Source organism: Carassius gibelio, chromosome B22 (assembly GCF_023724105.1).
Source record: "Carassius gibelio isolate Cgi1373 ecotype wild population from Czech Republic chromosome B22, carGib1.2-hapl.c, whole genome shotgun sequence".
Lineage (NCBI taxonomy): Eukaryota > Metazoa > Chordata > Actinopteri > Cypriniformes > Cyprinidae > Carassius > Carassius gibelio.
This window is the reverse complement of record NC_068417.1, coordinates 24641179-24655896: the sequence shown is the minus strand read 5'-3', so window position 1 is coordinate 24655896 and position 14718 is coordinate 24641179. Positions and strand designations below refer to the sequence as shown.

Genomic DNA, 14718 nt, shown 5'->3' with positions numbered 1-14718 from the left:
TGATTATGTTTTGGCTGGAGGCGTGATGAAAACGTGCGCGTTCGCAAATGTATGTCTGAGCGTTCGCATCTCAGGTGTTGAACCCTGACCTCCGGGGGGTCCTTGGGCTCCTGGTCATGGCGAAATTAAGGGACTGTCTGGTGTGGGGGGGGGGGGGTCTGTCTGGGGAGAGATTGATTTGAAGTAATGCTGTTTTGACTGCCATGTAGTTAGCCTGGAGGGAGGGGTTTTTGGACACACTTATAATAAGGGACATGTCTTCTACCTGGCAGACATGCTAATGCAGATCACGGTATAGGTAACATTACCATAAGAGGAACAAAAGCAAAGGGAGCTGTTGTCATCGACTGCGTATTTTTTGTCTTTTGGCACACAACATTTATGACATCATTGGCAATTTCTTGAAAACAGATCCATTATTGAATCATTACATCAGGTCCAGAATCTTTATAGTTTTCTGTAACTCAATTGGTAGAGCGCGTTTCAAATGGTGCTGGGGTCATGGTTTTGATTCCCTGAGAAGCCGCCGTCATAAAATATGTAGTTGCTTAAAGTGTCTAGGAATTAACGTTTCTTTTTCCCGTTCCTGATTCTGGTGACATTTGACGTTCAGTCTCCTTCAGAGGTGTGCCTGTACTAAGCTATCACACTCAGACAAAGCATTCTGGGCAGTGCTAGGTGTAAAGAGATTATATAGCGTATGTGTTTTATCCTCATCGTAAATGTGAATGGCTTTGAACAATAAGGCTGCTTGCTGGCAGGAGGTAGGCCCCCTTTGCCCCCGGGGTGTATGTGGGGGTTGGGAAAAGCTGTTGGAAGTATAAAAAAAAAAAACCCTAAGAGGTGGCGGTGGAAGGGGGGGGGCAACCTTTCTGTTTGTGTATTGTGTCGTGACGGAGGTGGTGAGTGACATGAAGGGGTAAAAAAAAAAAAAAAAAAAAGGGAGTCCTAGGCGTACGAGGGGAGTGGGGGTAGCTGAAGAACCTTTGGCTGGAATGTGTTTACCTCACACACCCTGCCCCCACTCATCCGTGACCCCCGTCACAGTTCCCAGGATGGGGTCCTGATTTGGGGGATGTGCCCCCTTTGTCTTGAGGTTTTTGTCGCTCTCATTACCATTTGACTCCTTGAGGGGTTTTGCAGCAAATGGAGTTAAAGTTTGGTTCCCCCTAAACAAGCTGTCCATGACATTCCCAACCAATCAGTCCATGCAGAAAAACAAATGGCATCCTAGGACATTCGTCTGTGGCTAATTGACACAAATTTCACACATTTACGATTTATTTGCTGACATCCGTTGAGATGTGTCATTAGCTTGAGTCACATCTCTGATGCACCTGCGTGACTCCTCGGTTTCCTCTTGGGATGAATTTACCAGCTGTCTCCTACTTTTTCCCGTCAGAGAGGAAAAGCAGTCGGTGGGCTAATATCTGGCATACCTCAGGGCTCACTGCTAAGCCTCAGAGTAATTGAAATAATAATGCACGCTGCCTGGAGCACCCAGAGTGATTACACTGTTTGGGTTGCTAATTCCACTTTCCCCTGCACGCAACTACAAACATGGTAATGCATCGGCCCGCCTCAGTACTCTTGTTTGTTGTTGTTCCGCAGCTTGGCGACTGCGCTCTCTTCCACCCCTCAGGGACCATGTGGTGTTCTTATCTGCTAAATATCTCCAAATGACCACAGCGGTTCAAATGGCTCCTTTCTGGAGAAGGGATTAATATGTAGTTTAATGTAGCTAGTTGGAGGTAGCTTTAAGATTAGTTCTAGTAAGCTATCAAATAACACTAGTTTATTAGTTAAAGCACTGTTGTGATGTAAAAGTACTTAACACTGATAGTAGTGTCAAACAGATACTTTTAGCTAGTTTATAACTAGTTAGTCCAGAACATCACTGTAATATTACAATATGTTTTGCTAACTTTTTTTGCTATCAGTCAGTGCAACGTCAGTAGTTCTTGGCGCTGAATATTTATTTATTTATTCTTGACTTTTTTTCTCAGAATTGAGTGTTTTTGTCTCACAATTCTGACTTTTTTCTTCTTGCAATTGCAAGTTTTAAAATCCAGTTCCTCGCAACTGCGAGATAAAACATCGAAATCGTGACGAATAAAGTCAGAATTGCAATATATCAACTTTTTTAAATCTCACAATTCAGCGTTCATAACTAACCATTCTGTTTGTGCCGCACAAGTTTTAAAAAAAAAAGTCAGGATTGCGAGATAAATAGGCGCAATTACCTTTCTTAGTTTTCAATCAGTGGAGGAAACAGGCTTCCATTACATAACTATATAAACACAAGTCTAGTTCTTTCAATCCCATCTGAAAAGCTAGTCCAACAAATACCACTAGTTTCTGCAGAGATTATGATGCGAAACTGCTGAGAGATGAGTATGTTTATTAGCTATGTGCGAAAGACCTAAACAATCATTTGACGATTATGAATTAAGTTGCTACTGGCAACTTAGGGCGGCGCCAATGGTACAGGTCACACCACATGAGTAAAAGTGAGCTCACCTCACACAATTGTGTGTTTTTTGCTCGTTCAACCAGTTTAGAGTGTGACAACACAACACACCTTTGCCTCAGGCTCTGAAGTCTCCACATCCAGTCAACACTTGTCCTTTCTCTCTCAATCTGCTTTGTTTTGAAGGTTGAGGAGGAGTGTTGACTGGTTTGACGTTAGATTACAGACTTGGTAACATATTTTATTGATAGCATAGTCGGTGGGGTTTGTGTTTCTGCTGCATGTCTGGGAGACATGCATCAGTTATCAGGCGTGTAATTCAGGGGTCCAGATTGCTGTCGTGCCTCAAGCACAGCAGTGACATTAAAACATTCTTGCTCTATCATCCTGATGCTCTCTCTCCACTCTGTTTACAAAAATAACAACCGCCATACAGGGACAGCAGTTCTGCACACACACACACACTCACACACAAAACTGAATGAAGCAAAACAAACACACAGCTGTTCAGGACACTGGGCAGCGAGAGGCTGAGGGAGGTTTCGTGTCACTCCCTTCCAAACATCGCCTCACTTCTGTCCCGGTTATGTAATTTCAAGGGTAATAATATGGGACAGAGTGTCCTTGCTGCTCTGGACACATGAACAAACAGATTTGAGGGTTAATGAAGAGAGAGAAAAAAAAAAGTATTATCTATCTATCTCTCACACACACTCACAGTCTTCTACTGTTCTGGACAGATCAAATTAAATCTGTCTGTCTATAGATATATATAAAAGGGAGTGAAGAGTAGAATAAAGAAGCACAAAAGTGTGAATATGTGGGAAAGAAGAGAGGAAGAGAGGTGGGTGTATGTAAGGGGCCTGCAAAGAGGAGAAAAAAGCTGTGTGTTTGGATGATGAATGGCCGGCAGTGTTCACAGGAAGTGCATGATTACACACAGACTTGATGGTAGAAGCACCAATACAAAGACACAGACAGGACGGCCATGGGAACAAACGCTAAAGCTCGGTTACAAAACCCAGTGAGTTTACTATTTAGATTGCATCATAGACATTGTGTGGCGCGCTTTTGATTCTAAGGCTGTTTCAATTGATAGACATATGCTGCCTTTTTAGGTACCTAGTTTTGGCTTATTTAATTACATGCAGCTATCTATCTATCTATCTATCTATCTATCTATCTATCTATCTATCTATCTATCTATCTATCTATCTATCTATCTATTTTAGTCTGTCTTAGAATCCATCTCTCTCTCTCACACACACACACACACACACATATGTGCACACTCTCACAGTCTGCTTCTGTTCTGGACAGATCAAATTAAATCTGACACCCAAGCACCCAAGGATGTTTTTCATACATAGAGTAGCACCACCCCTCCTCCACGCAACGCAAAGACAAAAACATGCATTTCCAACACCCTCACCCTTCTCACGCACACATGTGTAGATGCATTTACAAACAAACAAACGAACGAATACACACTTGGGCCAGATTTGCAGCTGATGGCAAACAAGGCCAGCAGACCCCCCCACCCCTAAAACAGCCCCCACCACAGATTCTCTGAAGTCATGCTGGGACAGCATCTGCCGTCACCAATACCTCCACCCCCCATTCCTTCAAAACGTCCCCTTCTGCTCCAGCATCCCCTTCCACCACCTTTTGTTTCCGCTCCATTCACATACACACACATAATGTATCTGGCCTTTTTATTGCCCAATTTGTGCCCTGTGCAAACTGTCAGTCCATTTCAAAACATACTTATTATTCTGCATACTCTTACAGTACATACTTTGTGGCTGCCATTATACGTGACATATAATGTATTATGTTATTATTAAGTATTATGTTAAAAAGTGTCATAGAAATACTATTGTGTTTTGGATAAGTACCGTTTACCATGGTATTGGTTGCTGTAAATACCGTAGAAAATGGTACCATGGTACCATACCAAGATTTGGTGTCTTTTTTGAATGGTGCTATGGCACCACTATGGTATTTGGGACATTTACCTTTGGCAGTACAATGGTATTTTGGAAGTACCATGTGCTAAAATATATAAAAACCATGTTATATGTATTTTAAGTTTATTGTACATTTGTACCATGGTATCACACTCTAAAAAATACAACCCAGCGCTGGGTAAAATATGGACAAACCCAGGAGTTTGGTTACTGCCCAGATCGCGGTATGGTACAGTGTGGTGCCATGCCTAAAACTCTTTCAAAATCCTTCAAAATATAATGGTAACACTACAGAGTGTCATTTTGTTAATTCAAAGAATACTATGGTATTGCTATCATGACAGTGTCTGAAAACCATAGCACACTGTCAAAATCACATATCAAAATAACAAAAGACGCGTTAGTACCATGGTACTTTTTAAAAGATACTTGAACATCATTGTGGTGTATTTATTTCAAAGAATACCTTGGTATTACCACAGTACCATGCCCAAAACATGGCAATAACATGGTCATTTTTACGTGCATGTTATCACTCAGTGCCCCTTCTTCTCTGCTATACTCAGCAACTGTTCTTTGTTCCCGGCCTTGCTCACATCTCTATTTTAAAAGCGACACCTTCCTATCAGCTCCAATGGGTGGCCCAGGATTTCCTAATTGTGATCAACTTTCAGCCTGAGCTCGTGCTGGAAGGTTCTGCTCTCTGGCTCAGTTTGGGTCTTGCGTCTAAAAGCCGCTAGTCTCCTTAGGCATATGTTGACTTGGCATTGGTAGCAGGAAATCACAGCGAGCAAAGACACGTAGCCGTAATCTGCTGGCCTCCTGCAGGTCACTAGAGCAGGAGGCTAATAGATGGGATTGTGTGACCCGCTGGACTGCCAAGCACTGTGGGAAACACTTTAAGAGGGGTTAAAGTCACTGTTGGCTTAAGTGCTGTAGTGTCTTAGTCACATCTGTTCACTTGTATGTTCAAGCATAAATGCAATGGACACATGAGAAATGACAACGTGTCCTCAACGGTTCTTTGATATTTTGGTTTGAGTAGATAAAAGGGTGGCGCTTGCTCTGAGCAGCTGTCGAATGAGATAACAACATTTTAGTCTATGACGGGAGATAGAGACAACATCATGTTGTACCCTCTCTAATTATATGATAATTTGACCCCAAAATAACCATTCTGCCTTTATTACTCACCCTCATGTTGTTTGTTCTCCACAGCAAGAGATGTTCTTCTTCTGCTCTTCTCTGTTCAATGAAAGTTAATGGGAGCAGGTACTGTATAGCTCCAAAAGCTATAAAAAAAGACAAAAAGCATGATAAACGTACTGTGGAAGTACATTTGTACATCTGTGATCGACATGATTCATATTTCAAGCAAAACATTAACTCTGTGTGAGGAACAGACCACAGTTTTAACTGTCATCTCTTGAAAGTACAATGGGCATCTCTACTGACTTTCACTGTATGGAAAAGAGCAGCGTGAACATTTTCCCAAACATCTGTTTTTGTTTTCCACAGATCGAAGACATACTGGTCTGCATCAAGGGTGAGTAAAAGATGACCAAATCCATATTTTGGGGTAAACTACCAATTTAAAGTGTTCCTTGCATGACATTAGGTTCACCTGAGACCATCCTCAGTATTTTTTTCCTATAGGGTTCTTGGTAGGGGTGAGCAAATAACCAGTAGAAATTTTGGACTACCGTCTCTATTGTGGTTACACACACACATGATATTGCTGTGCTGCATTGTCATGAAAACCTATCGTTTGCACACGTTTTTAAGCATTGTAGTTTAAAAACCAATTGATTTTAAGTCATGTATGTGCACGCTTTCAGAGAGACGTGTGCACGTGAAGACGGTGCTCTTAGAGTGTGGAAGTATTAAACAGAGGTATTTTTGCCACTTTATAGGCTTTGAATGGTTAAAATATTTTCATCTTTGCAAGTATCCTCATAAACACAGTAATTTAGGTCTTAAGTGAAAGCAAACAGCTGAGAAAAAAAACACAGGTGTAACAATATATCGGATCCAGGCAGCTCTTAAAATGACTGCAGTCTAATACTCCTGCTGTCTTTCAGAAATGTTTATATCATAATGAACTTATTTAAAGCAAAATAACTATATCATAATATATATAATTACTGTGAAATAAAATATCTCCTATCATGATAGAAGACTTTGGTTATATCGCCCACCCCTAGTTTCTGGGATGAATTATATGTTTCTTTTAGAGCAATTGTTCTTGATGTTACATTACAGGCTCTACGGATAATTGTTTTGGCTTTGAGTTCCTTAAAAGCACCAGAAATATATTTTTAAGCAGTCTGTAAAACCAATCTAGCCTTTTTTCACAAAAAGATATAATTGAATCATGGTTCTCCTGTGTTTGCCAAATCAGAAGCAAAAAATGTCTGCTCCCGAATGTTTGGAGTTTTCCCAGCGGCAGGCCAGAGAGAGAAAAAGGTGTCCTTTATATTCTCACTGTTTCCATACGTCATGTAGTCTAAAAGGTGGAGCCGCTCGCTGTCTCAAAGGAGATCACTTTACTGTATTGTTGCCTAGCACTACAGCACAATGTTTTCTTTGTTTTGACCAAGAGTATTGATAGTTTAAAGAACTTTAAACTTTAACCACAAAAAAAAAAAAAACTGTTGACCGAATTTCCACCAACAATCAAAGTTCTGTAGTGAGGGATATGATTAACACAGTTGTTATTCATAAAATTGTTATAGGTTTGTTTTCATTTAGTAAATGCATGAATGGAATGAATTACTGTAAAACTATGCATAGCTTTCTAGCGAGCACCTTTGTGTTTAATGTTGTGGCAGCTGCTGTTGGTTACTAAGCCACTTTGACTCTTCAGTATGAAGCTTGTTTTGTCTCCCTAGTAACATTTGACACACAAGAACACTTACTGTTATGTCAAAACCCCGAAAACCAGTGGTTCCGACCTTGATTTTTGGACTCATTCAGATATAGAGGATTCTGTGAGGCTATTACAGCCTGAAATCAAAGTTCTCAGCCAGGAATATTTATAACCACGAATGGATCTGTAGAGGTAAGATTTAATAACTGACAAACTAGAATGATCACCTCGGCTTCGGATCACATTTGGATGTGTCACTTTTAGTGGACTTTTGTGTTGAGTGAGTCACTATGAGCCAATAAAAAGTCCTCTGAAGGAACTTTCCCCCAGCCTCTAAACTGAACTTTGACCATTTCAAGGAACTAACACTACAAAGAAAACTACAGAGGTTTTTTTGGCCATGCAAAATTAAATATACTTCCCCTTTTTTGACACAAATTCCGTTTTCAGGAATTATAAAGAGCTTTAAAAGCATTTAAACACTTTATTGGGTACACTAATCTTTCTCTAGTACCAGTTAACCAATAGTTTAGAATACAACTGCACAGCAATGCCTTGGCAATCACTCAGAACATCCAAGGAACTGTTAAGCAACATTTTAGAATCAATAAGAATACCTTAGCGATGACATCATAACACCCCAACAACTGCAACATGCCAAAACCACTCAGGCACACCTTAGCAACTATATAGCAACATCCTGGCAACCACCCAGAATAATGAAAGCAGGTTGTACTTGGGCAACAAAGAAGTTTTTATAAAGTGAAAAATCTAGTTACAAGGACAGTGATCACTAGTGTGTGTGTGTGTGTGTTTGTGTGTAAAGTGTCTGACTAATACTAAATATCTCACTCCTTTCAGATGTGGAACACATGACCCTCCTGTAGCAACAAAACATGAGAAAGATACACCAGGCTTTTTTCTCTTAGCGGCCATCTGTCTGCTTTAATTGCCCCAAGCTTCTTTTGCTCTCAACATGCCCTGGCTTGTAGCGTTTGAGGAGAAACCTAAACGTTCACACACAATTGGCCTGTTGTCATTGCAGAAGCCTCACAGACTGTTTGCTATCAGTTGAGTGGAGTCTATAAAGCTTTCGGAACTGTGATTAAACGCGACCCCACGCCCAACAGGAAACATACATCAACGTGACGTATTGCGCGTGTAGCATGTCTCTGGTCTTATGGCCTGGTTCAACAAGGTGGACCCTCCCCCCAACCACAACGACACCCTTTTCCTTCACCATCCCAGGCTGCTCCTGTTTCAGGAAGACTGGCCTTGTCACTGATCCCACGCTGGCATTTTTCCCAGGATACCCCTCCCCCGATCCCATTTTCCCTCCAATCTTCAGTACCCTCCCCCACCCAAACCCTCTTCCCCTCCTGTCCTCTGCCAGTTTCCCAAGATAAACAAAGACTTCAGCTTGTCTGGGCTCTGGCAGGGGTCAAACAGAATGAATAGCGGGGCCACGGCGAGGGCTTTTTCTCCTTGAAAAGATCAGTGATCTGGGGGGAGGGGGTGGCGTTGAGTCATTGTAGACCAGTTTCAAACTCTTAACTGCTCTGCGGTTATGACTTTTAGTTCCCTGTTTGGTATTGTTGCACACTAGAGTTGGAGTTTCCCTGTTTATTTATGCAGTTTCACATAAACTACCTAATCGGAGATGATCTGTTTGCTGTATTTTGGAATCACTTTCCAATCTCCAAAAAAAAAAAAAATACTATATGCACAAATTTTGTATCTAATTTCTTCGCTACACTCTTGAAAATAAAGGTTCTTTGTTGGCATCTGTGGTTCTCTGAAGAACCATTACATTAATGGACGCTTCCATTGCACAAAATGTTCTTTATAGTGGAAAGGTTCTTTAGATTAGATGTTCTTCGTGGTTCTTTAAAGAACTGTTCAGGGAAAGGTTCCAAAATGGTTCTCCTGTGAAATCTCGCTTAGGAAACTTCATTTTAAGAGTTTACAGAAAGCACATCTGATCTTTTGGTGGGTGGTTTTCTAGTGATTTGGAGGCTTCTGATTAGGTTTGGTAATTCCTGAATGCACAAAACTGGTTTGAATGGACAATTTCCCTTTAGCCGTCACGTCAATATGAGAGAGTTCACGTATTGGTTTGTGAAATTATCCTCTGACTCGTCACTTTCAGAAGAATATACTGTATGCATGCCTTCAAAAATGGGTGGATGAGTAACTTGGAGCATTGTGGAGACTGATGAGATCATTGACAAATTGCTTTGTGGGTCACTCCAGTTGATGTGTCAATGCGGAGATATCCATCTTTCTGAATGAGTGCTGGAATGATTTCCTGACTTTCTGTTTGCTCTGAACAAAAGAACTGCTGGAGTAGATCTTGTCTCTACTTGTATCCAGACTGGTGTTTTGTTCAGGCGTCTTTCCACCCCTCTCTTTGGGACTGACCATGTTAAACAGGGACACGGCATGGCTCTTAGCACACAATAAATCAACTAAACACCTAAAAAAAGTCCTTGACATCTTATCTTTATTGCTTGAGAGTCGCTTTCTGTTGTTCAGTTTATCCTAAAAGCTTTGCAAAGCAAGCCAAGTTGGATATTTGGCACCAAGTATTGAATTTGGTTTGATATTACTTTTCTAAATGGTCATACTGTTCACTTTTGCTTGGCCTATGATAAAACAGACAAAAAAAATGTCCTTTAGATTTATATTTAAATGGTAGTATGACATCAGAACATGAGTTCAAATGCTCCATTCTAGTCCGAGCTATAGAGGTTTATGAGTAGTCAAGCAGTCAACGTGACACTATGCGCAATCGAATATTTGCCTAACAAATAGGTGCATTCATATCTGCTGTGAATTTTCACGGGTAAAATCCAGCAATTTCAATAGGAATCCACGCAATCCATTAAAGATTACTGAAAACAGATTTTGCATCGGGTTCAAGTTTGTCTCACAGTTTCGCTGCATGGTTTAAAAGTGACTTCTGTGTCATTCATTACTCCACTTGAAAATGGACAATTGAAAATTATTTACCTTTAGTCCAACTTTGTGAGAAGTAAATAAAGACAAATTATTTTCTTAGTCCAACTAAAATAGCTACATATATATATAGACACACATATTAAATTTCTCGCCTTTTGTCTCCATGTTCCAGACCCACATGCTCTCTTACTGCACATCAGCAGGAAACGTTTTCACAACTTTACTCTTTTCCTCCTGCCCCCCACCCCCTTTCCTTCCAGGACAGTGGAATGCAGGAACGAGAGGCCAGTCAAGAGAGGACAGCTGCATGTGTTTAAGCATGGTTCGTGAAACAGCTAGTGATGTTGCATCACATGTATGACAAAAAAATTCTGATCTATATATTGTATTTTAGACATTTTTAGATCTATGGTTTATTTTGGATCAATGTCAGTGATAACACAAGCAATTACAGAAAACTACAGAAATTTGAGAAAAGGTCCACTGCAGTCTCATCGGGCCACTTGTCATCCGCTCCAGCTCTGTTACTGTTCTATGCCAGTGTGGTCAGCTGACTCGACTATGGCCAGGATTTGAATGACCCACATTTCTCAAGAGAGCAGGGCGAGAAAGCAGCTTTACTCATACCTTCTGGTCTTTCTCGAGGGAATGTATCTGTCAATAGCTACTCATGTCTGTGTGAAAGAATGCGGCCACACCGGGCATCAAGCTTGTTCTGCTGGAGTTAACGTCATTACTGTTTTTCTTAAATGTTACTCACACTAAAAAAATTTACATATTACTGCAAATCCTTGCAATATTTTTCTACCTGATCTGACCCTTTATCATCACTTTCTCCCTCATATAAGCTTTTTAGTTATTTGTGACTGTTGAAGGCATTTAAAATCATTTTAATAGAGATTGCAGTTCAGTTTGAAAATATTATACAGTATATTATAATTTACAGATGTTATATTTATATGCTAAATTACAAGTTACATTTAAATTATTGTAAATAGTGTATTCTTTGCATAAAAATGCTGAAAATTCAGTTTTGCATCACAGGAACAAATTAAATTTGAAAGTATATTCTAATTGTTTTTACTGTATTTTACATCAAATAAATGCCGCTTTGGTGAGCAGAAGAGACTTCTTTCAAAAACATTTAAATTCTTTCTGATCCCACACTTTTGAACGAAAGTGTATATTTCATTTAAGTCAATATTATAAAGTCATAATAACCGAATCTTAAACTATTGTACACCCACAAAAAATTTGTATCACTAAATATGACTTTTATGTTTAATATGAAAATTTGTTGATATTTGAGGTTTTCTATGACCATGGGAACCCACATCTTTGTTATTTTTATGATTCTTTTTACCGTTTTTTTATTTTAACTCTTATATAAGATAAACTGATTTGTGTGTGTGTGTGTGTGCATATTACAAGACAGGCTCATACACTTACCTGAATGACTGCATTCTTGCATAGTAAATTAAGTACATTTCTCATAATTAATTTTTTTAGCATAAAGCCTTTCACTCATTGTAAATTATGAATCATATCACCCTGATTAATATTGTAATACTACTCAAGTGATGTTTCTACATGAAAATATGGTTGAGGAGTCAATGATTCTATTATGACTGTTCTCTCTTGTAGGAAAAGGCATGTGAATAGCCTGGGACCAAAGACAGGTCCTGGGAGAAGAGACAGCAGTCTGCGCTGAAACTGAACCCTGCATTCCTCACATGCTTCAGGGGCACAATAGCTCTCTTTACAGCATGCAGTCAAAAATTGCCTGGAAGTGATGCAGTGGAACAGCAGCTGAACATTCCTGTTCTTCTCAAACGTGTTGGATCACTTTGGTCCAGATAGTTTTGTTTGGGGTAAGCTTCATTTTAAGTACTAACCCAAATAGTTTTTATTAAATCTTCTATTCAAAATGAAGTGTGTGTGAAATAGGGTGCTCACACTTCCTGACTAGAGATCTTCCAAGAGTTTCTTTAATTTTCATTTGCGATTACTGAATAGTTCTATGTAATTTGAAAAATATAAAGAATTCAGAAATTTTAAATATGAATTCAGGTAAACTTGAGACACTTCTGAATAAACCTTGTATGACTATATGTGTGTGTGTGTGTATATATATATATATATATATATATATATATATATATATATATATATATATATATATATATATATATATAATATGTCACAAATTGCAATTTTTTAACAATGAAGTCGTTTTATATTCATATAAGTATTATAATTTTCTATTTAGAATCATTGAAATATGCCAATTAAAATTATTTTAAAGTTTTATCACCGTGGGAAACTTAAGAAACAGCATTGGGCTGTTATTTTTGAATATCCTAAAAAAAAAAAAGCTTTCATTTGAAAAAAAAAAAATGGGTGGATGATGCCTCATTCAAGTCATGTGAGTCAAGTTCTCAACGTTTCCACTCGTGAACAGAAAGCACAGAAACAATCAGTGTCATTTCACATTGTTTTAATACGTGAGCACCACGTAAATTGTCATGATACCAAAATACATAGATTCAGAATGCGACAGACAATATATACACACACTCGAATATTACAGAATGTACAGGTCTTTTTAAAACAAAGACGTCAAAACAGTGGTCTAAACTTCATCCAGTCAAGTTTCTGTGATCGACCCCTGGATCGGTTCAGTGACAATGTAACATGACCTTCATGACACATTTGCATATGTTGTAATACCACTCCTCGCTTGGCTTTATAATGTCTGAGAGTTCAACACTTCAAGGACTGTAGTAGATCCCAAGTAGTAGCACCAGCATATTCAGATTGCGCCTTCACAAAAAGGCATGCCCGGACATCTTAAAAGGCCAAACGGAGCTTGTACTTTGGTAGCACCACACACGCTTGGCTGGGAAGTCCCATGCTACGATGTGGGGCCTGACCACGTGTTCCCAATGCGCTCAGATCAACCCGGATAACAAGTACAGTACAGTACAATACAGTTAGAAAGCTACTATCGCTGTACTCCACGGGTTTAGGTTCTTCAGCATTTGGTCGCAGCAGATTTGTCCACTATCCTCTGCTTCAGACTCGGCTTTAGCGCCGTCTTTGCTGAGAAGTCCTGAGAAACCGGAACCAAATATCGTAATGAGGTTGGACACGTTACTCGTGTCCATCTCTTCGGCTTCCTCGTCCTCTTTAGCGTTTGAGGAACCAACTTTGACCCTTTTTTTAGACGAATCGCCACTTTCTGTCTCATCCGCGCTTCTTTTCCTGTTTGAACAAACATGCTTTTCGGGTGGTTGATGTGATTCCCCGTTCGCTTCTGGCGTCGAGTCGCGTTCTGCTTCTTCTGTACTGTCCGAGGGACTCTCCTTGGGCACGATAATGGTTTCCGGCCGTGTTTCAGAGGAAACATATGTGACAGAGTCCAGCGAAGAGTTTTGGTTTTGCTCCTGTTGTAAAGTGGAAGTACAATCCACCTGGTCTGATTTCACCGCATCGTCGTTTTCGCGATATTCCCGCTCTTTCTCGGGCAGCGCGTCTTGTTGAGGTTCCTCTGGGCTCTGTACTCGGTCACATTCGGTTGTGGAGGGCGGGAATTTCTCCTCCCATTCGTTCCCTTCGCGCTGGCTCTGAGCAGCATTCAGACACGCGCCGCTGTAGTAGTCGCTCAGATAGACCTGACGCGCGCTGCGAAGGACCAGCGAAACTAGGAGGTTTTTATGCAGTTTAATGCCGCCCCGTTGAACGCGCGAGTTGTAGATTTTCCCTAAGGAAATACTCATAATCCGATGGGCTTCCACTTTGTATTCCATGGCTGGAATCAGTATGGTTAAGTTCACAGAGGTAGAAAGTTCGCCTTTGATTTCGTCTCAGGATTCTCCTCAAAGCCAGCGGCTAAGAAATGCGTTAATAAATAACGTCCAATTAGTATTTTCCTCCTGTAGATCAAATCGTCCCGTATTTTGTTGACATAAGCCTCATTCTTGTTCACAAAATACAATATTAGTATTATTTTTGGGTGAGTGTAGGAGTTTTGAACACCTCACACATTCCCTCCAGCACCCGACAATGGTCTAGGGAGGAATGAGACCGTTTCTATTTTTAACTCCTTTTATACTTCAGCGTCAGCGGCTACACTAGCCAATCACGTCTCGAGTTGCGTTCTGCCAGTGTTGTGAATCACACCCCGCCAAATAGGCGATGGCCAATGGGAGAGCACCGTGCTGATGCGTCATATTTAAATACTAACGTGGGAGAACTGTTTAAAGGGATAGAATTGTTTTCAAGCTAAAACGGGTAGATATTTTTTACAACTCATTGTGTTTGTTCAGCTAATTAGATTTATAGTACTAAGACGGACTATATTTAAAACACAACATCGTTTTTGTATCGAATAACAAGCCAAAATCGACATACACGAGACACTAACTCATGTTTTTACAGATTATGTC

At 40.1% G+C, this 14718-nt stretch overlaps 1 protein-coding gene and 1 long non-coding RNA gene across 2 annotated transcripts; both read right to left on the bottom strand.

The window, feature by feature from the left end:
- Positions 1-4805: 4805 nt before the first annotated feature.
- On the bottom strand, positions 4806-7538 carry LOC127987029 (uncharacterized). The gene is made up of 3 exons (XR_008161030.1): positions 7359-7538; positions 5635-5732; positions 4806-5513 (listed from the first exon to the last, which is right to left on the bottom strand). It is a non-coding gene; the product is annotated as an uncharacterized LOC127987029 (long non-coding RNA).
- Positions 7539-12750: 5212 nt separating this feature from the next.
- LOC127988437 (immediate early response gene 5 protein-like) lies at positions 12751-14359 on the bottom strand. Its single transcript, XM_052591198.1, has one exon. It carries the CDS (start codon positions 14077-14079, stop codon positions 13264-13266), a length of 816 nt encoding a protein of 271 aa, XP_052447158.1. The 5' UTR covers positions 14080-14359; the 3' UTR covers positions 12751-13263.
- Positions 14360-14718: the final 359 nt, after the last annotated feature.

What these genes read in the sequence shown, in the direction of transcription:
- LOC127988437 (XM_052591198.1), bottom strand. Translation starts at nt 14,079, where the DNA reads ATGGAATACAAAGTGGAAGCCCATCGGATTATGAGTATTTCCTTAGGG.